The 24525-nt window shown below is 40.0% G+C and overlaps 1 protein-coding gene across 5 annotated transcripts in view; it reads right to left on the reverse strand.

Moving 5' to 3' along the window:
• Window positions 1-24525, reverse strand: part of CNTN4 (contactin 4) — an 814349-nt gene that overhangs the window by 167167 nt on the left and 622657 nt on the right. For all 5 annotated transcript variants that reach the window (XM_074344450.1, XM_074344446.1, XM_074344447.1 and 2 more), the window contains one exon: window positions 2078-2275. In XM_074344450.1, coding sequence (XP_074200551.1) covers window positions 2078-2275 — 198 coding nt within the window. The remainder of the gene's footprint in view (window positions 1-2077; window positions 2276-24525) is intronic.

The raw sequence follows: 24525 nt of genomic DNA on the forward strand, positions 1-24525 counted from the left end.
ATCCTGCTGCTGTGCCAGAAATGATGTGTCATCCTTGAATGTCTCTTCCATCACCTCCCACATTCAATGCATCAGCAAGTTCTGGCAGCTATACCTGCAAACTCTATCCTGAGTCCATCCTCTTCTGTCCTCTCCACTGCATCCAAGAGCTCAAGCTGCCCTTATTTACCAACTGAATTACTGTAACAGTCTTTTTCTTGATTGACGTGTAGTTGATTTACACTGTTGTGTGAGTTTCAGGTGTACAGCATAGTGATTCTTATACATACATATATCTATATTCTTTTTCATACTCTTTTTCATTATAGGTTACTACAAGCTACTGAATATAATTCCCTGTGCTCTACAGTAGGGTTTTGTTGTTTATCTATTTTATATATAGTAGTTTGTATCTGCTAATCCCAAACTCCTAATTTATCCCTGCATACCTGCTCACCACTCTTTTCCTTTGGAAACCATAAGTTTGTTTTCTATGTCTGTGAGTCTGTTTCTGTTTTGTAAATGATTATTTGCGTCATTTTTTTGGTTGGACTTCTACTTCTGAACCTCTCACTTTTTAAAAAATCAATTCTCCACACAGTAGCTAAGCAATCGGTTCGAAAACATACATAATTCTCTTACATCAGATCCCCTCATGGCTCCTCACTGCACTTGAAATAAAATCCAGTCTCCGACCTCAACTTAAACCACCCTCTTCCCTGGTCATTAGGCTCCAATAAGGCTCACATTCTCTTTGCTCCCTAAATATGCCAAGTGACTTTTTTTGTAGGCCTCAGGGCCTTTGCATATGACATTAACTCAGCCTGGAATGCTCCGCCCCTTGATCTTCACAGGACACATATCTTATCATTCCTGTGTCAGCTCATGTCACTTCCTCAGAAAGGCTTTCCATGACACCGCTGTCTAAAGTAGACAGTCAGTCTACCCCATAGAGGCTCTGTTTCATCATGCTGGTTTATTCACTACTATCTAAAATAATTGGATTTGGGGTTTTGTTTCTGTTTCTTTGTTTTTGCCTGTGTCCTTTGGTGAATGTACGTGCAGTGAGATAGGGGCCTTACTATTTTTGTTCACTGGCACCTGGAGTAGTGACTGTCACATAACAAAGATACGTTAAATAAATATACGTTAAATATATGAATAAATGAGTGAATGATTGAAATCTACATTATTTACTCAAACATCCCACAGTTTGGTCTACGCTGTAAGGATGCTCAGGCCTCCGCAGAGCTGGTTTGAGAAGGCAACTGATCCAGCATAGTTGGGGGGAGGGGGGCAGACAGAGATGACTTCCTGGAGAAAGTGATATATTTGAAGAAGCTGGAAGGACTGAGATGAGTCAGTCAAGGGATCAAGGGAAGGATCAAGGATCAAGAACATTTCAGGAAGAGGAAACAGAATACATATGAAGACTCACAGTAGGTCTACAAATACTCATGGTGGGAAAAGGCATAGTGCTATTAGAATTTGGCATACAAATCAGTGAGAATGTCCTTAAAGGCACATGATGAATTACCACACATTGTCATGTCATCCATCTAAGTAATTAAGGTGAAATTCCCATATTTTCTTGAAATAATCTCTTAAAAGTATGGGAAATGAACACTTCTATCCCAAATAAACCTTGATATTTCTGCATTTCACTGTGCTTGGAACTATGTCTTCAGTATCATACATCCAGAAGTTACTTGGATAATTTAAAACTTCTTTCTGGACACTGAATATTAAATTACACAGAATTGATTAATGAGCTGATTGTTCAGCCTTCTACGTCATTGTGCTTGTGTACACAATTTAAGTGAAAAGAAATAAGAAATAGATTCCTTTGTTACGTACAGTCACCTAAATCCACATTCCATTCCTGTTGAGATTAGCAATTAGATTTCTAATTAGTCTTCCAAAATGGATTCATGGATTTATTTCTCACACAAAGGTAGAAAATATAGGTACCAAATGTAGAAAGCATTAAACTTCTTGAAATTAGATGGTCAGGCTGGGTGTGCTAATAACATTAAAACTTTCCAAACAACCTGTGATCGCAAAAAGCAGAATTAGGAAAACCCCTTAGAAAACTCACCATCGTTTCTCAGCATCAGCGGTGTGGGTGGCCCCAGGACCTTCTGGTTTGTCACCGTATTTGTAACCACACAGGTATAATTTCCAACGTCTGATTTTTCTACTTTGGCGATATACAGATTCCCAGTCTCTTGAGATACGAAGCGGCGATTATCCTGATAGGAAGGGTATTCGTTGAAAATCCAGGCATAGCTCAGCTCTGAAAGCAAAAGGAATCATCATGACAAATGTGTCTTTTGGCACTGGAACTCTATGGTATTCCTGAAATGGTCAAGTTAAAAATTCATATGGCTATCCAGTGATCTTTTTTTAGGCGAATAAATATCAATAGGAAGTAATCACATTCCCCTGAAGCATTTTATCAGTCTTCCATCAGTCAATAAGATTTTCTGCAGAACTAGAAGGTACGCTGATAGCTGATTAAGAGATGCCCGATCTCTTTAAGTCAAGGGAATAAGCATTTGTAGTTTGCTAAGCACGTGCCAAACACCATGCAATACTTACAGAGCTGACACTCAAGTTACGGACCCAGTGAGTCTACAGTCTTGATATACTAAGGCTGGAAGCCCCTCTGGAAACTATTTAGATCATTTCTTTCATTTTACAGATAATAATCAAAACAGTGCATCAGAGTGCCACACAGTTGCATGGTACTTTGTGGTTTCTAATACATTTTATAAAGTTTCCATTAACCAAGAAACTTTGGCACAGAGGAACACAGTAGCTAATCTAAACTCAGCCCTAGTTAGAGACGGAATAATTCCTGGGTCTCAATCCAGTCTTCTCCCAATGCCTCTTACTATTGATGCAAGTTCTTACTCTCTTCTCACTTGTGAGGTTGAAGCCTTTTCCCATTATTTTAGCAAGATGGTGGTTTAATAGTGTAGCAAATACTCCCTAAACATATAATGACTGATGGGTTGGCTGGTCCCATAAACATAAATCTGTATTTAAGAAAAATTAGCTGAAAAAATTATTGCATCCGTAAGGGAGTGAATATAAAGCAGTGACCAAAAAGCAACCTTTTGGCAAATACTCACTCATCCCAGAATGCCAGTGGGGTAAGTGTAACAGGCAGTCATACCTGCATATGTTCCTTTGAAAGTTCGAATTTTTCTTAAGAATTAGGTGGATGTTTTGTGAATGAGCACGTTAGCCCAAGCGGTTTCAGTTCCAGAAAAGAAGCCCAGATGAGAACAAGTTTAAATGATTTGCCGGAGTGAACGATTGTGCTCCAAGGAAATCAAACTTCTTTTGCTCCAGGCACTCCACGATTTCTCTCTTTAAAGTGTGATCTCCAGATTTGTACAAAGCTGGAGAAGTGATATACTAGCCACTGGCACTGATTAGCCAACATGCCCTGTTTTATCTTCAAAAGTTATTCTGGTAGGGGAGGGGAAGCAACCACATTCAAAGGGAGCCTGTGGTTTCAGAGCTAGGTGGCTGTGTTCTTGCACGCTGCTCTTTAATATGATCCTGGGCTAAATTCTAAACACATGGAGTGTCCTTGGAAAATGGCAGAAAGGTCACTTCAGCTTTGTACAGAGAATACTAATCACTGAAAAAGGCATTTTGTTGTTCAATACATCACTGAGTCCTCAGTTGTAATTGACCTCAATAACTGAGTGTGCGACAGGAAACATTCTGCCTTAATAATCTACTGTTTATACACAAAGGAAGGGTCATGCAGACTGCTTTCCCTTTGTCACTAGATTATAACATTTCCACATGCATTATTTTAGAGGGATATAATTATGTTTATATGAGAATAGCTAATTATTTTATTTACGCATGTGCATGTAATTATAAGTAACCCCATGCTGATGTCAAGAGGATACTCAGCGTAAATGAGTGCTTCCCAGCAAGCTGTTTACTCCCTCAAGAAACTAAAATCCGGTGGAGGAAAGACCCCTATAACAGGTCATGAAGAAGTACAACCTGATACGGCCGTTTTCCCATAAAAACAGGATATAACAAACAGCCTAGCACAATGCATTCCTCTCTCAACTTGGTATGTGAGTTTCAGGGAAGCCAAGTAATCTCTGAGTGTCTCCGTGGTCTCATATGAACAATGAGGAGAGCACTGCCTATCCCGTAGTTAGCTGTAAGAGAGTTTTAAGAATAAATTAACACATCCAAAGTCACATGGTGAAAGTTAGAAAGTAATTTACCAGTAAAATATTAATCAACCCACATCTCTCCAAGGAGAGCTCTAATCTAATATATAGAACTGTGTATATACATACACATACTTTTTCCTTCCTGAAGACATTTCTCAAAACTGTTGCTAGTGGCTTGTGTTCCAAGGCTTTCTCAATTTTGTAGAAGGCTACTTTAGTAAATAGAAAGTTGTATGGACCATCGATGTCAGAGAAAAAGACATCCACTTTGTTATTTTTCTAGTTGGAGTTAAAAGAAAAAAAGACCAGAAGACCACCTGTATTCCACAAAAAAGCCCATTTCAACATTCTCACTTTCAACTTCTTAATCCATCAAATGCAGATAATAATAAATGTGATACAAGTATTTGGTGAGGACGAAGTTATGTGAGAGCATTCCGAGTCATAAGCACATGTGAATCATTCAAACTTAATCATTTTTAAAGTAAAAATACAAATAAAACTCAATGAACATGCATTTGATCTATTTAAAAGTAAGTTTTTCGGTTTCACTGCTTTTGTGACTTAGTGCTTTAGTAGGAGATGCAAACAGCCTTCAACATATTCTGCATATTCCTAAATTGTGGTCCTTGGAGTATTAATTTCCTGTTAATAGAAGCCCTCTACCTGCAATCTATGCCAAATTTAAAAAGGTTACATGACCAAATGACTTGGAGAAGCACTGGATTAAATACACTTTAACAGATTTTAAAGTTTCTTCTTCCAGGACTTGCAAGATATTTTTTTTTAACATGTCAATGTTCATCAAATACCTTAGAGAGTATTTAAATCATGCAAACTTATTTGATGTAGAACCGCCTCCCATCCCTGTTACACACACACTGTTTTTCTAAAACATCTACTAATAGGTCACAAAACCTAGGTTGGGAAACCCTGAACTAATGCAACCCTTTCAATTCAAGAAACAGTAAGTATAATATAAAGACTATTAACTGTGTTCCTTCAGTTTGGGGGAAATTCATTAAGTAACAGCAAACAACAGCAAACAACAAAATGCTGAATTAAAGTTGTAATAAGTTTCCCGAATTGTAATAGTAATATGATACTATAATGATTTCCATTGCTGCAGATAAAGAAACAAACCACAGTTGCAAAGAAGAGTCTCAGATGGATCGTGCTAAGGATGGTAACATCAGTTCAACATGTGACTTTTGTAAAATAGCCCTGAGCTCTGAAGCATGAAGGTCAGCTAAAGAGTCTTGGCTTGTCCATCAGTAAGATCACACTGAGCTAAAAGCTGAGCCTCTTGAAGGGGGAAAATTCTCTAAAAATATTATTTTTCTTCACAGCAAACAGCACTACCTACAATACTAAATTTTTACTTGTCTATGGCAATGAGGAAAGAGCAGGAGGAACATAATGTAAGAGTAACGCAGACATCAAAGCAGGAAATCTGTGTAGTTAAAGCTGAAAATTACCCAACAGATGACTTGTCTTGTTTCTTCATTTTAAAGATATCAAAAAGGAAGAAAGCTGAAGGCATCATACGCACTAATTTCAAACTATACTACAAAGCTGCAGTACTTAAAAGAGTATGGTACTCGCATAGACACAGACATATTAATAGACAGGATAGACAGCCCAGATGTGAACCTACACGTATATGGTTAGTTAACTTGCCAAGAAGGAGCCAGCAACATACAATAAGGGAAGGATAATAATTCAGTAAATGATGTTGGGTAAACTGGACAGCCACAGGCAGAGGAATGAAACTAGACCACTATCTTGCACCATATACAAAAGTTAACTCAAAATGGACCAATGGTTTGAATGTAAGACCTGAAAGCATAAAACTCCTAGAAGGAAAAATAGGCAGTAGGCTCTCTGACATGGGTCTTGGAGATGAGTTTTTGAATCTGAGACCAAAAGCAAAACCAAAAATAAGCAAGTGGGACTACATCAAACTAAAAAAACTTCTGCACAGTGAATGAAACCATCATTAAAATAAAAAGGCAAGCTACTGAGTGGAGAAAATACTTGCCAATCATATATCTGATAAGGTGTTAGTTTCCAAAATACACAAAGAATTCATACAACTCATTAGCAAAACAAAATATATATATATATATATATATATATATATATATATATATATATATATATATATATATATATGATTAAAAATTAGGCAGAAGATCTGAACAGACATTTTTCCAAACAAGACATACACATGGTCAACAGGCACAGGAAAAGATGCTCAGCATCATTAATCATCAGGAAGGTGCAAATCAAAACCACAATGCGATATTATTTCACATCTGTTAGAATGGCTATTATTAAGAAGACAACAAACAACCAGCATTGGTGAGGATGTGGAGAAAAGGGGACCCTTGTGCACGGCTGGTAGAAATGTTAATCAGTGCAGCCACTATGGAAAACATTGTGGAGGTTCTTCAGTAAATTAAAAATAGAACTTCTGTATGATCCAGCCATTCCATTTCTGGGTATTTACCTGAAAAAAACTAAAACACTAACACAAAAAGATAACTGTACCCTCATGTTCATTGCAGAATTATTTACAATAGCCATGATCAGGAACAAACTAAGTGTTCATCGGTGGGTGAATGGATAAATAAATCATATATAAATATAAATATAAATATAAATATATACACATACACACACAATATTATTTAGCCATAAAAAAAAGAATTAAATCTTGCCATTTGGGACAACATGGATGGACCTCAGGGCATCATGTTAAGTGAAATAAGCCAGACAAAGAAAGGCAAATATCATATGATCTCACTTACATGCAGAGTCTAAAAAACCAACCAACCAACCAAGCTTATAGATATAAAGAAAAGATCAGTAGTTGCCAGAGGTGGGAGGAGAGGGAGTGGGAGAAATGGATGAAGGGCTTAAAAAGGTAAAAAAGTATATATATGTGTGTATAATTAATGTTTAAAAATCTTAAAACTCCCCAGTGATTCCATTATCTCAACAGAATGATAGCTATTGTTTGGTATATCTTCTCAGTTCTAGGCTATATACCTATAGGCTTTTCATGATGTTAACCATAGCATAAATGCCATTAAAAAAAAGCAATAACCAAACAAAAATAGGACAATTCTGATGCCCAGAAAAGGTAAGACCAGAGAATGAAAAAGTGGTGCGGCAGACTATATCTCAGTCCTCTAGCAACACTCCCACTGCAGTACTTCCTCCCGGAAGCAGTAAGAGCTCTTGAAGTTTGAAAGTGAAGAGCTGGCACTGTCAATTCCTCACCAGATGATGCAGTTTCCCCCAAGAACCAAAGTCTATTTTTATCAGAGCAAAACATTAATTCATTGGGTTATATGAAATGCTACCCACACTCCAAAGAAAAAAAGCCAAGTAAATGAAATGAAATAAATTCTCATGTGCTGCAAAAAACGTATCCCACTCAGTTTGATTTCCTTAAGGGACTTCCATGCAATATTTATACTTATTCAAACTTGACAGATTTCGTTTGATAAGTTTTCACACACTAATTGCTCTGGAAGTGACAGACAGTTCCTGTCCCGTTGGCAATTTGTATCAACTCAGTAAACAGATACTTGGAATGCAATATTCAATAGATGGTGAGCTTTCTGATGCTCAACTGAAAAGTACTGAGACTCGTTAGAATGTGATACCCATTACAGCAGAAGGACCTAGTGATGGTTTTCTGACTTGCATCCACATCTATAGAAAACTATGAAACATCCTTCTCTTAATTGGCTCCTTTGTCCATACTATTGGGCCAACAGCAAAAGCTGTCTAGTTATTATTTTTAATAGAAGGCATTGGTCAAGCACTTTTCAAATTCAGGTACTCGTTGAGCAACTTCACCCTCTGATCTGGCTTCTCAGAGTGGATGCTCTTGGCTGGTTTTTAATGCTGATTTCTTTTTGGAGTCATATTATGCTTCATGACATTCTGAGGCATAGCCCAAGGGGTAGGTAGCAAAGATGTCAGTTTTCAAAGATAATCTTTCCTAATCCTCGAAGTTTTAAATCTGGAAGGGACCTTCGTCCAACCCCCACCATGCCTGGATCAGTGTCACACATTTGGTAAGTGGGCAGAAATGGGATTATGGGGTGGTCTCAATATTCAGAAGAGCTGGTTCTGTTAGAAAGCCATATGTTCCCCTCAGAATTTAATTTAGAGCTAGAAGAGATCAGTTTTCCTCACCTGTAAATTGAAAGAGTAGAATTAGATGATCTCTAAGTCTCTTGCAGCATTAAAATCCCATGGGTCTATAAATGTGCCATCAAACCCAACATCCTATTTTGACAAGTGAGGAAAGTGAGATCCGAAGAGACCCAGTGACTTGCTAAGATTCACACAGGTAGTTCACTGACAAGGCCAAGAACTAGTGCTTTTAGACACACCCACAAAATGCAGACACACTTATCTGAGTTAAGCTATGTTGTACAGAAGAAAAAATATATATAACAGAATTAAATCAAGAGACCTGGATTCCAGTCCTTGCATTGCAACCAGTTTGGGCTTTGACAGATTGTTTCAACAGCATGAGAGCCTCCTTATCTTTAGATAGTGTTATCCATGCCTATCCTGCTTTTTTGCACAGTGTTGTGAGGTTGAATTTAAACTGAGATATGGTTCTAAGCAAGCAGATGTGAACATGTATTTTAAATGATTCTACAAATGAAATGGGTTATGTGAATGCAGTCATTGGTTGACTTGTTGGCCAAAATTATGCACCATAAATAGTTGTGGGAGGGTCTAGGAGAAGAGTGTGTTAGTGCATGAAAGATCTGTGAGACAGCCCAAGACGGGGTGACTGACAGACTTCTGAACCCTGACAGCTGCAGCCTCTGGATGACACCTCTAACACTAAGACACTAAATGATCAATATCAAGTCTCTTTCAACTGTCATCCAGTGAAAAGCACTTAGAGAAACAGGAGCAGAGGAGAGGTGTCTGCGAGGAGCTGAAATTGAAGGGCTAGAACAGGACAAATATTATACCTCTGTGAATTAGAAGCTGGACTGATGGACAGTTAACACCTCTAGTGATGGCCACAGCCTTGGACAACTTAATTGCTGAAGTCATGGCTGTGGCTGAAAGGACCCCCATTATAGATGCCCTGTGGTCCAGAGAACCTTGGTTTGGCCAGGTGCCCATCATCAAATAGGACTTCCTGGGGTTCAGACACTGTTTGCCGTGATTCAATAGTGCTAAGCAGGGCAGGGATGGCGTGTATCTATCACTTGGACCAGCAGTCGTCACCCCTTCTCCCATGGCAGACAGGGATAACTGACTGTGTCAGGCACAGAGTCACAGCCCTCAGCACTGGGCTTCAGGCCATTACCTCCAATCAATTCGTGTTGGCACATAAAGTCAAACCTCGTTACCATCTTTGCAAAAGTGATTTGGGGGAAATGAAATGGTGACCATGCGAGGGAAGGATTAGATAAGGCCTAGTGGTAAAGCTCATCCAAACTGGCGGCAAGCATTTCTAAAAATAAGCCTCCTGACTGCTCGCTGTTTTCCATGATTTTTAGTGCATGCTCTTTACTCACTCAGACGTGGCAGTGGAAGGGCGGGAAGTAGGATGGGAAAGAGGATTTTCTAATCGGGGATACAGCCTTTGAATACTGCTCTTGTGTACAGCTTACAAGTTCCCCCCAACCCCGCCTTTATGGGTTACTTCTTGTTTTCTTGCCACTGTTTTACTGGGAAATTGGACAGTTTTTCTGAGGTATAAATTTTCTTTAAACATTTGTAGGTGGAAGTTAAAGAATTTGACTTGAAGGCAATTTAACCCATTGTTTTGACAAGAAGTTAAAAATGAGTATATGATGGAAGAGATATAAAAATCATAGAAACTTAAAGGAAAACAAAAAGCTTGAACAAAATCTTGTACTTTGCAGCTGACTGACTGCCTTAGGACGTGCTCCCCGATTCCCAGTGGTAGATGTTGACTCTCCTTTGCTCTCGGAAATGGATCAGTAAAAAGTTTGAGAATCACTGCCTAGGTCTGGAATCAGCAAACTTTCACACTCCAAGGGAAGAAGCCTATATTTTTTAAACAGAAAAGCATCCTTTTTGTTACCGTATTCAGATCCTTGAGTAGAGGCTGCAAAGTGATGGAATGGACGCAAACATGAAATGGGTTTAGCCTGCACAAGCGTGTGTGTCTTTTATGTCACCCCCTGCTTTAAGAGCACTGAAAATCAAGTAGACATCTAGATATTGGGGCTTTCTGGAAACTCATGGTTCTCAAATATCAGTCCTCTAGAGGAATCAGGGTGGCGCAGACCAGCGTCCACTACTCTAAGTGGTTCCCTGGCTTGAGTGAGCTTCAGAAACACCAGAAGGGCTTGTTATCACGCAAAATGCTGGGTAATCCCCTCCTCCTACCAGAGTTTCTGATTCAGGAGTTTGGTGTGGGGACCGAGAATTTGCACTTCTAATAAGCTCCCAGATAATGCTGACACTGCAGGTCAGGAGACCATACTTGGAGAAACATTCCTTTAAAGGATTCGATTACGTTACTCTCTCATCCCACCAGGGAAACAATCGGCAGAGCTGCCAGCAGCTTCCCATTTGGAAGTGGGCAAGCAGCCTCCAGTTTACTATAGTCTCCACCAATCCCTACTGTGCACCAGCCTCGTATTACTCAGTAGGCACCCTAGCCTGTGACCTTTGCTTTCGTATGCAGAAGGGAAGACAAATCAAGAGACGGAACTGACCCTTAGTTGCATGTGTTTTGTCAACATGAGAGTGGTATTGGAGACTACAAACACAAGCCAGTCTGAGGATTTTGAAGGTGGAGGTGGTGCTGGAACCACACAGAATCAACATCAGGGCTTTGTATGATTGTGAGAAGGAATGATTCAGCCAATTAGCAAGACCAGGGCACAGCTCGAGTGGGCTACGATCCAGATGAAAATACCATTCATTGAGGATTACAGGATATTTCTTTCAGTGATTTGTTAAATATCTGGCATGTCAAGAAGTCAAAGTATCATCATATTTTATGAAGAGCTCCAACAACAGCCAAAATTCATTTGAGAAGTAGTAATCCCTTGAAGCATAGATACCCTTCAACAGCCAAGTATGAAAGACAGTGTTAAAACTGCATAAAAATTAAAGAGTTCAGTGCCCAGTTCTAGAAAGAACACCACTTTCCCTTGGGGAGTGGGAGAAGAGAAGAAATATTCAGCTTAATATTTATGCCCATGTCATGCAACGCCCTCTCCTAGATCTCAGATCTCTCTACAAGTAGTAAATTTCCTAATGCAGGGGGAAGGGTTAATCCAATCAGCATACAAGCCCTGTTTCTGCTTCCACGCCTGTCTCACCATTACCTGGCATTGGCTTAAGAACATCGTCAAGAACTTAAGGCTCACAGTCACTCCACACCAACCCTCACGCTGCCAGATTAATCTTCTTATAGGACCGCTCTGAATCAAGCTCCTCCTTTACACACAAGTCCTCTGGGAGCCCCAGTGCCTCTTGGATGAAGTAAAATGCATCAAGCTAGTATTCAAGTCTTCCCAAAGCAGGACTTCAATTTGTCTGTTCTAAGCGTTCCACTCTTCCCTTCATGTAGATCTGCATTTTGGGGGAGGATTCCTCAAGCTAAACTCTGCAAAACTCCAGGGAGGCTGAGAAGGGGCAGCAATGATGGACTTAGTCATACGATACATCCTTATTTCCTGGGGGATCACCTTTCTGGACAAAGATAAGGCACCCGGGGAAGGCTCTGCCCACTCTGTTTGGCTTCAAGTAGAAAGCTCTGGAACGTCTCAACAAAACTATATTTCAGGAAAGGTTCATACTGCTAAGTAGGTTTGCCCAAGGTAACATGGAAAAATAGTCACCGCTCCCCTGGAAGTCTCCTCACTGGGCTGACGCACTCTCTTCACACGACTCCCAACTTCCGCTTCTCTCAACTACTATCTTGTGGGAAAAGATCCATTTTCCTGCCTGGAAAATATAAATGCCCTCTCCTCAACAATCAGATAAGCACATGTTTCTTTTCTGCCTCATAGCACCTTCACATTATTTCATAGATTTAAAATGTTGCTTTTCCAATATGAGAATGGTTTAATTGCTTGTCTCTTCTCTGTCGACAGGCTCGAGTACTACTTGTGGACAAGAATACATACGGCTTCACTTTGGTCCCTCACATTCTGTAATCAACTCCATCAACATTAGCTGAACTGAACTGAAATTCCAAATGTCGGAAGTTTCGCGGGGAGCCACAATTTCATTACGGAACTCCAGGCCAAAAGTGCTAGTGAGAAAGAAGTTAACTGTAAATAAGAGGCTGTAAGACTTTCATCAGACCGTTGACGGCAAATCAAAATCACTGAAACCAGAGGAGGGCAAAAAATCTGTAATATCAGAATCCATATGTCTTCAATCAGACTGCATAAACCCTTTCCATAAAAAAGCCTCCCCGCTTTTTATTCTCTGGCTTTTTGTGGCAGTTTTACTGAATTTGTAAAATGGCAGAGGGAAAAAGATGATTGATTCATAGTCTTTCAAATACTCGAGAGAGAGAAATTCAGTAAAAGCAGTGAGGTAAGCCTGCAAGGGTGAAGTTAGGCCACACAACTAAACAGGAAAAATGACATATGTTGAAGAAACTCCCTGAATCACCAGATGAGACCTGTGTGACCTGGCCAGATTTCAGATACTCCAGGCTGGCAGGAATCCTTGGACCAAGATATTTCCATGCACAAGAAGGTAAGACTGGATCCAGTGAGCCAGATATTCCCATCTGCCTTTAAATAAGCCTACATCTTTTAAGTACAAGCAGACCTCAGAGATATGTGAGTTCAGGAGCAGATCACGGCAATAAAGCCAGTAATTACACGAATGTTTTGGTTTCCTAGAACAGATGAAGGTTATGTTGAGGCTATACTGTAGTCTAGTAAGTGTGCAACAGCATTATGTCTAAAAAACGTACACACCTGAAAACTAAAAAGTACTTTTTGCTAAAAAATGCTTATCATCATCTGAGCCTTCAGTGAGTCATTCTTTTTGTGATGGTAACACCAAAGATCACTGGTCACAGATCACCACCACAAATACAACGAAAAAGTATTTGAAATATTGTGAGAATTACTAAAATACGGCAGAGACAGAAGTGAGCAAATGCTGTCGGAAAAATCGCACCCAACAGACCCACTCAACATGGGGTTGCCACCAACCATCAACTTGTAAAAAATGAAGTATCTGTGAAGTTCAGGAAAATGAAGTACCATCAAATGAGGTAAGCCGAATCATTAGCAGAACCACAACTTGCTTAATTTGTTTAAATTTCCAAAACACTTTGGTATGCATTACCTTATATGGTACCTCTGACAACTTTGTGGCAATAAGCAGAATAAAGATCAGTTCCGTTGGAGAGGGAGGGAAAGTAAGACACAGGAAAGTCAAGGGATCTGCTACTCCAAGATCAGAGAGAACCAGTGGAATTAGACTTGGGATTAAAACAGACATCTCTTAAGACCATGGTAGAGGCTTCTTTTCCTACGTTACAAATCACTGCAACTGAAACCTTCAGCTTAACTGAGCCAGTAAGGCGGTGGTACAGGGGTTATCCTGACTCATGGCCCAGCCCCTCTGCTGAGCGAGCTGCACTAGGCATTGTGGGTCATGACCATCCTCTCTGCTTCCGTGTTCCACAGTGTCTAACCCCATAGCTGGCACTCAGGAGATGCTCAGATTTTCAGGTCACTAGCTGACCAGCTAAATCCTGAAATATCAGGATGTACATGTCAAGCGTATCATAAGCATTCCAAGACATTTTCTAAGAAAAGGCTGCACAAATCATCATTACTAGACTTTGCGCCTTTTTGTCATAGCATAATCAAAATCTGTCTTATTACTTTAAGCTAAGCCATTTCTGGGGAGAAAGAGGAAAAAAACATTCAATGCGGGAACTGAAGCGCATTCATAAGAACGATGAAAAATTCTGAGTAAATGGTAAAAAATGTCAATTAAACTATAATTATTTATATTTTAAAAGGATTCAAGCAGTTATACGGCTAACTGAACAAGCTTTCAAGCAGTATCATCAACTCCCACGCAAGCCACCAATACACAGCCTTTTCACCAGATTATTAAATAGTTCTACACCGTTCTCAATTAAAGATGTAATCTAAAATTCAAACAAGTGACATTTAAATTCTGGGCATAAATTAACTTTAAATCAAATTTGCCAAGAAAATACTACTCTTCGTTGTAATCTGAGATGCTTTTTTCTTATCTCTTCCCTTTATCTTGCCAATACTGAAGTAAAACTAATACAAAAAAGTTTGGCTTGGTGGTCTATTAAAAATGAATCTGTCCTTCCCCAAAGAGAAGTATTTTCTGTTTTTATTTGGACTTTTAAAAACAAAAAGCGTTTGCACTGGCTGCAGTGATCAAGTTTTGCCCTGAGGTGTGGCGGACAGGACCAGACGAAAGATTAATCGTCCAAGAACAAAACTGCATTATCTGGTTTGCCGTGAAAAGCACTTTCCTTCTTCTTAGCAATAATTCTCCCATTGGCTCCCTTTCTCAAAGGCTGGTTACAGGAATGGGGGTGAGCTATGAAGCAGACCAATTATAGTACTTCATCTCCCAAAGTACAGTGATTGGTCCAGTAAGAGTCATATGACACAAGCCAGCCAATCAGAATTTTATAAAAGTCAAGTGGAGCAAAAGGGGCTTTTTCCCCTTAAGTTTCAGGACTCAGAGGCTGTGAGCAGAGTGCCCCACGCCCATGTCTAGTGTGCTGCTAACAAGCTGGTATCAAAGAACAAGGAGACTGAGTGCTGACAGGCAGAGCAAGCGAGTGCACGTGGTGTTTGAGTTCCTGAGGAAACATTCGTGCGATTCATGTGATCTGCTTTTTCTTTAAAATCAATAAATATGTTCATTAAAAACAATTTCCCAGTGCATACTGAGTTTCTGTCCCCTGCAATCTGAAGTGCCTTGGCTAATAATAACTCTTGTTAGTTCTTTTCCTTCTTAGAGACCTATACTTCCCTCCCCCCATTTAGTAAAGCCTTCTTCTGACCATCCTTCATGAGTGCCCTCAGACTGTCCTTTGAAAAATACTTGTTTACCAATCTACCATCCACACACTACCAATTAAAAGTTTTCTTTAAATTAGTGGCTCTTAGGAACTGGAACTGTGGATGCTTATCAATGATGCTTGTGTCTCTTTTAAGGCAACAAAACAAAGACTTGCAAGAAAAAAGGCAGCATTGAGAAAAATTTTCAGGAGTGAAATAACATCTGGTGACCACAGCTCTTTACCTGATGTCCAAGCAAGTCTGTGCTTTTTTTACATAAATATTCTCACTTAAGGTGTTTTAGAGTATTTTCTGTAACTGGTCAAGTATCTACCCCAGTATTTGGAGTGAGACATGTCTGATCCTGAAACCCTACTTTGCTACTTCTATGAGACCATGGAAAGTTACTTACTGATGACTCAGTTTTGCCATCTGAAAAGTGGGGATAACAGTAGTTACACTTCATAGGTATTTGAGAGGATTGAAGGCAACGTGATAAGCCAAGGGCTGCATTATAATTAGCACAATGTCCAGCACATACAAGCACTCAGTAAGTGTTTAAGGTTTGCCATCATTATGGATAAGGCAGAGATGGTGACTAGAACTGTTTTGATGAATTATACATTCATTCAAATTCATTCTAAAGACAGATGCATTCTAAAGATCAATTCTAAATCATCCACTTATATTCATAGGTCAGATCAGGATTTATGATTAATAAAGCTACACTCACATCTTATCTCAGTATACAGTACTCTATTTTTCTGAAATTATTTTCACTTATGATATTCACTTGACTCATCTCTAGGAGGTCGTATGTGCTTTCCAGGAAAGGAGAGTGAGGCGTGGAGAGATAAATGACTTATTAAAACTCAGCCTTAAACAAAGATAGCTCAGAAAATGGAATCTTCTGACCATTTGTACCATGCTAGTGTTCTTCTGCTAATAAGTGGAAATAGCAAAATCATAACTCACAGTTAGTATGTTCTCGCACTTTCTAGGAACTGAGATCTGAGAGAAGCTGGGGCAATAATGACAAACAGAGGTGTGGTGGGTAATAAAACCAATACTCTATTTGGGAAGCTTAGCAATAAAGTTAAATTCAGAGCTCATGTATTAGAGATTTTAGCTGGAGATACTCTAGAGATAACCTGACCAGCCCTTCCTTTTTCAGAAGCAGGGAGAGGTATTAGAGAGGCACTGGAAAACTGTCTCGTTTTTCACTTGTTTCGCTTTGCTTTGTAGTTAATAAGTGATTAGGGCAGGACATGGTATCCAGGACATGAGTTTTTATGCCTACTGTTCTCTTCTCATACAGTGTATTGAAAAGGCAGTAGGGGAGGAGGTAGCCCCCATCTAACTTTGTGATCTTAACCAAATCACTTAATCTCCCTAAGCCTCAATTTTCTCACATGTAAAGAAGGGATAACCCTTACATGAGAGGCTCGATGACCAAATAAAACCATCTATGTGAAAACGATTTGTAAACCAGAAAAAACACCAAGCCCAGGTGAGAAATCATTATCACACAGGGAGAGCAAATAGATTTCAACTGGACCACAGGGCTCTGCCTCATCGGTGTTGGCCACCCCGGAACGCTGTGTTAGGGTCTGGAGGACGCACTGGGACTCAGAAGAAAAAGGAGTCCTGATAAGTTTGGGATGCTGCCATGAGGACAAGCGCGGGTACTGGAGACACGTGGAACACAGATTTAGGGTCCTGCCTCTGCCTAAATGAGCGGTGGTCAGGATGGGGAGGGGAGAGCCCTTAATGAAGAGGCATATGTTCTAAGGTATAGCTGTTGCTTTCTTTTCAACCTCTCTGTTCCTATAAAAAGTAAAATTCTGTAAAATGGATATTACTTTAACAAATTCAGTATTGTCGCGAAGAATGGATTAAATAATTTATGCAAAAAAGCTCAAGAAACGGTAAAGCAACACAGTAGAGACAGATTAATATTATTATAGCACAAAAAATTACACATACAACCGTATCTTACCCATAGAAAATACCTCCTTTATGTGGATGAAAATAAAAGTTAATTACTCCTCCGTAATAGTGGCAAAACAATACGAAGCTGATGTCCTTAAGTGAATGTTAGTAAAAATACATTTTGCCCACTTTCAATTCCTAGCTTTTTGCCTGCCACTTTAAATTGGCTAAATGTTTGACAGATGTTCAATAACTGACACAGCTTATCTTCCTCTCTCAGGCTCCTTTCCTACTCAATTGCCAGCATTTCTAGTTGCTATAGCAACTGTAAACATTAATGATTATGCTAACTTGCCAAGAGGTTTTAAATACATTCTTAAGTTAAAGTTTCCCTCAGGAAAAAAAATCTATCCATCTCTGGCAAGAAGGAAAATATTATATGATTTAAATTCCCTAGTTACAGCATTTATTAAAGCTAAATATACAAACCTATTTGAATAGTTTCGCATAGGTAATGATTTTTAGTTCTCTCGTCTAACAAAAGGAATTGTGGGGAATTGAGAAACTCAATTTTCTCTGATGTAAAGGAGAAAGAATTTATCTAGACAAATGATAAATAAGAGAATCAGAGGGGGAGCTTTGAAGGCAACCATCCAAGGTAATGGGTACCAGTTTAGGTCCTTCCAGTTAAAGCCTCAGTAGTTTCAAGAGTAAAATTGGGATCATGGTATCTGTCCTAACCATACATGCCACCCTAAACTGTAAAATGTACAAAATACATTGCATCATTACTGTCAATTGTGAGAAAGCAAACAATAGTCTATCCTTTGGAGGAAACTAAAAATAAACAGAAAGATAGTAACATTTATAACATCTATTTTCAGCTACTGGACCATGGACCAGATCTGTATAATAGTTGTGCTTTATTTTCCATGCTTACAGTATAAAATTTTTTAAATTGGTTGCTAACATTAAAAAATGGAAAGATTTCACATCAGATTCCACAATTCTAGTTTCTCATGAAAAACTGTAAGACCAGGCAATACCGAGCAATAACTGGCCTGAGATGAGCAGTCTCTGGCCTGTTTGAATGCAGCACTCAGTCTCCACCAGACCTACGTGATCTTATTCATTGACTTTCTTACCTGCCTGGTGCTTGGAGACAGTTGAGTTTTCCAAATCTGGCTGAACCTCTTCTACACCTTCCATGCATTCGTAAAACAAATCCCCCCGACTTCCATCAATCCTAACTGTTCTGTATTTCTCTGTCTTCTTACGTGAAGCAGAGGGCAGCTAATATCTGTGCCTGACTTCGGTGGCCCAGCATTGGATAATGGCTACTGCTCCCATTGGTAACTGGTAATTCCTGAGGTCCAGTGACTGACTAGGGCAAGCTTAAATGGAAGAAGCCATAAAAATCTTGCCTTTCTTAATGTTTAAGTCTATTTCCCTTTAAAATAATTATTGTGGCAAAAAATACGCAAAAGTTACAATTTTCACCATTTTCAGGGGGTACAGTTCAGTGGCGTTAAGTACGGTCAGATTGTTGTACAACTATCACCCCTATCCATCTTCAGAACTTTTTCATCATCCCCAAATTGAAACTCTGCATCCATCATGTATGTAATTCAACAAATATTTAATGTGTGCTCACTATGTGCCAGCATCCTCCTGGTGGTGCAGGTAGCACGGATACAGCTCTAGGGGAAACAGAGTTCCTAAATCCTGATTGTGTTTCTAGGATAGGCGATCTTGCAGTTCACAGTCTGTATTCCTCCCATCCTGAGACAACTCTTGGAGGATGGGATCCTGAACCCTAACCTTACCTTAGAATATGGTAACAACTGGGCATCATTTGTTTTCATCACTTCACTTGCCCCCACCAGGTATCCTCAGCCCAATGTTTCATCAGGAAACATTTCCCCTCCCACTCACAGTAGGTGTGATTGTATGAGTGAGGCTGATCCTCATGCTGCCTCCAGGAATGGGCACATGTTCTAGGTCCGCCCAAGCAGATTTTTCTATCCACACCATCCTGTACCCTCCAGTCATCAGTCATCATAATTGGTTTAGGGATGGGCCTATGACTCAAGTTGGCACATGGAAGTCATTTCTGAAGCTTTTGCTAAATTTTGCTGAAATTACTGGGAATGAGGCATCCTCTTTCTGCTGGGGATTCCATGCGGTGAGAGCCAGTGTGAGAAAAGTCAAGCCAAGAGATGGAGAGTCAGGTTCCTAACATTATCATCTGAGAACTAAAATCTAGCTGCGTCTAACAGGAATTTTATGCCAATAGAGTCTCATTTTTTGTTTAAGCCCACGTGAACTGGATTTTTCTCAGCTGCAACCAAAAGGATCCTGATTAACAGAAGAATTAGATAATAGACTTAGTGTTGAAGCGTGCTATATAATCTTAACAAGCGTCCAGTGGCCAACTGTATGGTGACTTCTGGAAATTTCTCAGACTCTTCCTTCTTAATTCTATTTAAAACAAAATTATTCCCCTTGCCCAGTACTGCTGCTTCTGCACTACCACATCCTCAGTATCTCTGATTTCATCCTTCTTCTAACTGAAGAAACGCAGTCCCACTTTAACTGGAAAAAACCTGCTATCTAAAAGTTATGCCAAGATTTTAGATAGAATGTCACATCTACAGACTGTTAGCCAAGTGATCTTGGGCAAGTCACTTCAACTCCCTGAGCTGCCAGGCAGTTAAATTCACCTTTGAGAGGATGAGGACGGGGCAGTAGGCAGACCAGGAACCCTCTGTGGATCTCCTCTGATGGACAGTGGTGAAGATTCAGCAGAGAGGCAAAGGGTCAAATGAAGGAAGGTCCTTCTCGATAAAAGCTTTGAGCACGAGCATTCAAGGTTCACCTGATATGTGCTAGGTGGTTAGAGCCTAGCACACTATGAGTTGGCACAGGACACATACCAGTGACAGTCAACCACAAACGGCCTGGTTGTCTTGCAAAGGAGGGCATGTGGTTGTAGGAGGGCCAGGGATAAGGTCGGCGCAGAGCTATTTTCAAGTGACTTCACAAACACAGAGCAACCACCTCCTGATGCGTCAACTTCAGCTACAACGGACAATAAGATACACACAATTTTAGCATGCCTGCCACCTTTCAGATTACAAATTGCTGGGTGCACAGGGACTAGCTGACTCCGATGATGCCTGACCCTCATGCACTTGTCCAGCTTGTGGTGGAGCTTTACTTTGCTCTCCATAATCAAGCTTCTTAACCGAGGCCTGTGGCACAAGGGGTGATCTCAAGCCTTGAGCTGGCTCTCTGATTAGGGGTAATTACATGTAGCCCTTCCCGACCTCTAAAGGGATGGGTGCCAAGGTCACAATTCAGATATCACAAGAAACTGCCAAGTTTATCTCTTGAAACATTTGCCTTTTCTTTCCTGACTGTGATAATGAGCAGAGAAAAATCAGGGTGCAATAAAAAGATTTGGACCAGAGAACTCTGATCAACAAGCCGAGAGTCTGTAAGAACAGGACTGGACATAAGAAAAAGCAGGAGCACTCATTCTATAAAGCGACACTTAAAAATGTGTGTGTGGAGCTAGAAAACAAGTTACAGGTACCAAAGGGGAAAGCGAGGGCATAAATTAGAAGTTTGGGATTCACGGATACAAACCACTACATATAAAATAGATAAACAACAAAGTACTATTGTAGAGCACAGGGAACTATATTCAATGTCCTGTAAAACACCTATAATGAAAAACAATATATATACGTATAACTGAATCACTTTGCTGTACACCAGAAATTAACAAAACATTGTAAATCAACTACGCTTCAAAAAAATTAAGTGTGCATGGAATACTGGTTCAAATGAATTTAAAGAGGAATTGCATGATAAAACCATGTGGACAAATATGTTAGGGAGATACCGGGTTTTAAAATGTTGGGTACATATACTGACTACAAGACTTTCCCAGATCTTGGCACTGCATAATTTCCAAGAGATCTGATGTGCAGTATTAATCAAATTGACCAAAAGGACTGCCCCACACCCTCTTCAGGTACAAGAGTTGGTCACTGGATGTGAAAAATGGGATTTCTAGTATCACAATGTCATAGTGATTCATAAGCCATGAATTAAAGTACATGATTAGGTCAGCAGTCTTTAACTATCATTTATTTTGGGAAAAAAAAGTCTCATTATGAAAGATCTTAGTAAAAAGTGTGGGAGAAGAGGTTTGAAGAGGCAACAGGTCTAAGAAGGAAGAGCATGAGCCTTGAGTAAGGGAGATCCTAGTTCTTCACAGGTCAGCTCTAAGTCATTCACCCTCCTTAAGCCTCATGCGTAAAATGGGAATAATAATTCACTTTTCTCACAGGAGCGTTCTGAGCATTTCATCGCCCGTGCTCTTGCCGACATTTCTGTAATGCGACTGTAATCCTTACTTTCGAAAGCTGTTTTCAAACAATGTAAAAACCCTCTTATCTTACACTGTTGGAACCTAGACTTGGTTGGTTAATTAAAAGCCTTGGTAGAAGTGGGAAATTATAAAAAAAAAAAATCCATATTTACATCTTAAGCATTTTATGCCATTACATTTACATGTTATTTATCTATTTACAGAGTTCATATATATTTATTATTCATGAATAAAATTGTTGATTATTCAAAAAATTATATTTATTATTTGTCAATCTTTTGACATAGGTCCCATATGTCCCTTTGTCTTTTTATTTTTTATCTTTTTTTATCTGCTGTCTTCTTATTTTTTAATCTTTTTTTTTTTTTTTTTGACTACCAACTGAGGATGTGGTAGTTAACATTTTTTGGTATACGGTACACTCATCATGCATAATCTGCTCTCATTTCCAGTCTTGATTTCCTTAAAAAAAGACTTAAAAGATGTATGAGTAAAGAATCCGACTAGAGTTTAACGATCTGTCCAAACTTTGATGACTGCCCTGTCCGTGGCATCTTTAGTTTTTACAGACTTGCCTTTGTGAGTCACCCCCAAAGGACTGCATGTAGTTTCTGTGGAAATGGCAACCCTCCCCTTTTTACTGTATTTCACTAGTTTACATAATATTTAAAGTAGATGATTATAAGTACAACTGGCATAAACAGGTGTGGGGCTGAAAACAACTGATTCTTGGCAAGCACACAACTCAACAGGTAGGAACCGAGGGACACAGGTTGACTGACAGTAGCCTTCCAGCCACGGACCTTCAGCTACCACAGGGAGCAGTCACTGCGTCTTACAGAGGGAATGAATAGAATCTGTTTATTCAGAAAGCTAGTTAAGGGAAGCTGCTTTCAAATACGTCCTTTTCTGCTTTCCTGCCCCATAAACAGACCCTTGCTCATGAGATCATGTAATTTTATCTAAAATTCTCTGCACGGACTTCCAGCAGAGGCTCTGCAGGGTGACTTCTACCTGTGGTCGGTGCCACTAGCGGAGACCGATGTGAATGAAACCTTATAGGTGTGATGGCAGATCAGTGACAGGCGAATACGGAGAAGAGAAAGTTTTAGCTTTCCCTCTATTATATAATATCGATGACTGTCCATCCATGCAAAACAGTGCGTTTCAAATGTTTCCAATGATGTACCCCTCCCTGAGGAGCAGGATGAACACACATTTCTAAAGGGCTAGGAGGCAAGTTCTGAAGCAGTCCACTGCAAGCCTAGGGTGTTTAGATGCCTTATTTATTCTACTTTAGAATGCATGGTATAATATATCGATGCTGGACTTAACATAAAATGGTTTAAAATAGGACCATGAAATTCTTCAAATCCGTTAATAAATATAATTCTCAGAAATGAATATTATGTCATGTGGTCCTACACACTATTAGAAAAAAACCACAAAAAACAATGAAAAAGATGGTACTATTTTAGAAATATCAGGGAAGGAGTGAAAATGAGCAGGTCTCTGAAATGAGAGAATGCGTCAAGCCACGCAGGTGTCTGGGGAATGAGAATTTAAGGCAAGGGAACAGCAGCCACAAAAGTCCATCACAAGTGTGGGGCACATTTACTATCTTGGAGAAACAGTGGATGGCTGGCGTCCAATGAGAGGGGGGATGATGACTGAGAGGTAGCCGGGGACCCATTTATGGAGGTGGCCAGCCAAGATAAGAGTTCTAGATTTTTTCCTGAGATGTAAAAGACTTTGGAGAGTTTTAAGTAGGAAAGAAACATCAGATGACTTATATCTCAAAAGTATCATTCTCTCTCTCGTGGTAAGAAACTGCTGGAATGTGGCAGGGATAGAGGAAGGGAGACCACCTAGGGGGCAGGTATGAAAATCCAAGGTGGACGTGACTGGAGTCTGGAGGAGGGCGGCAGTGGTGGAGGTGGGCAGAAGTGGTTAGAGGCAGGGCATATTTCGAAGTTACAGTGGACCAAAATTGTTAACAGATTGGATGGAGGTACAGGAAAAGAAAGAAATTAAGGACTGTATCATAAATTTCAGTCTTGAGCCACTAGATGAATGGAGTTGGTCTTTCTCACGACTGGGGAAAACAGAGGAGGATCAGATTTAGGAAGATCAAAGCTCAGGTTTGGTCATATTATCTTTGAGATGACCATGAGGCATCTGAGCATGATGATGACCATGAGGCATCTGACCATGATGATGACCAGGCAATGGATACGTGAGTCGAGGATTTAGGAGGGAGGGGCACTGCAGACCGACGTTTGGGAAATATGAGTACACAGATGGCATCTGAAGCCATGAACTGGACAACATGACTAGGGGTACGTACACATAAAGGTCTGGGTCCTGGGCCTGAGGGCACTTATAATTTACTTTAAGAAGATGGGAAGATAGGAAAATGAGATGAAACCAAGGACAAGAGACCAAAATGGTAAGCCAGTGAAATAAAGGGGGTGCCAAGAGAGTTGTAGCCCAAAAACCTAGGAAAGAAAGGATTACAAGATGTTTAGAGTGATCAGCTACACTGAGTGCTGCTGACTGGCTGGAAAAGATGACAGCTGAGAATTTAGCACTGGCATGAGCTCCGTGGAGATCACTGACGGGACTATTTTTGTGCAACTCTGGGGACAAGTCCTGTTGGACTGGGTGCAAGAGTCAGCGAAACAGAAGATGCAGAGACAACACTCTGGTGCAGTTTTGCTGCAAAGGAGAGCACAGAAACTGGGCAGTGGAGTCAGAGGCACTTCTAATTTGTCTACGACAGGAGATACTGCTATGTTTTTTGAATGCAGATGCGGGTGATGCTGTAGGGAAGGGGAATGTATCTAGTGCAGGAAACTGGAGGAAAACAGTGGCTGAAGCAATGTCCTTGAGTGAGCGAGAAGCGACAGAATGGAGTGCACAAGTG

Source organism: Camelus bactrianus, chromosome 17 (genome assembly GCF_048773025.1).
Source record: "Camelus bactrianus isolate YW-2024 breed Bactrian camel chromosome 17, ASM4877302v1, whole genome shotgun sequence".
In the NCBI taxonomy this organism is placed as follows: domain Eukaryota; kingdom Metazoa; phylum Chordata; class Mammalia; order Artiodactyla; family Camelidae; genus Camelus; species Camelus bactrianus.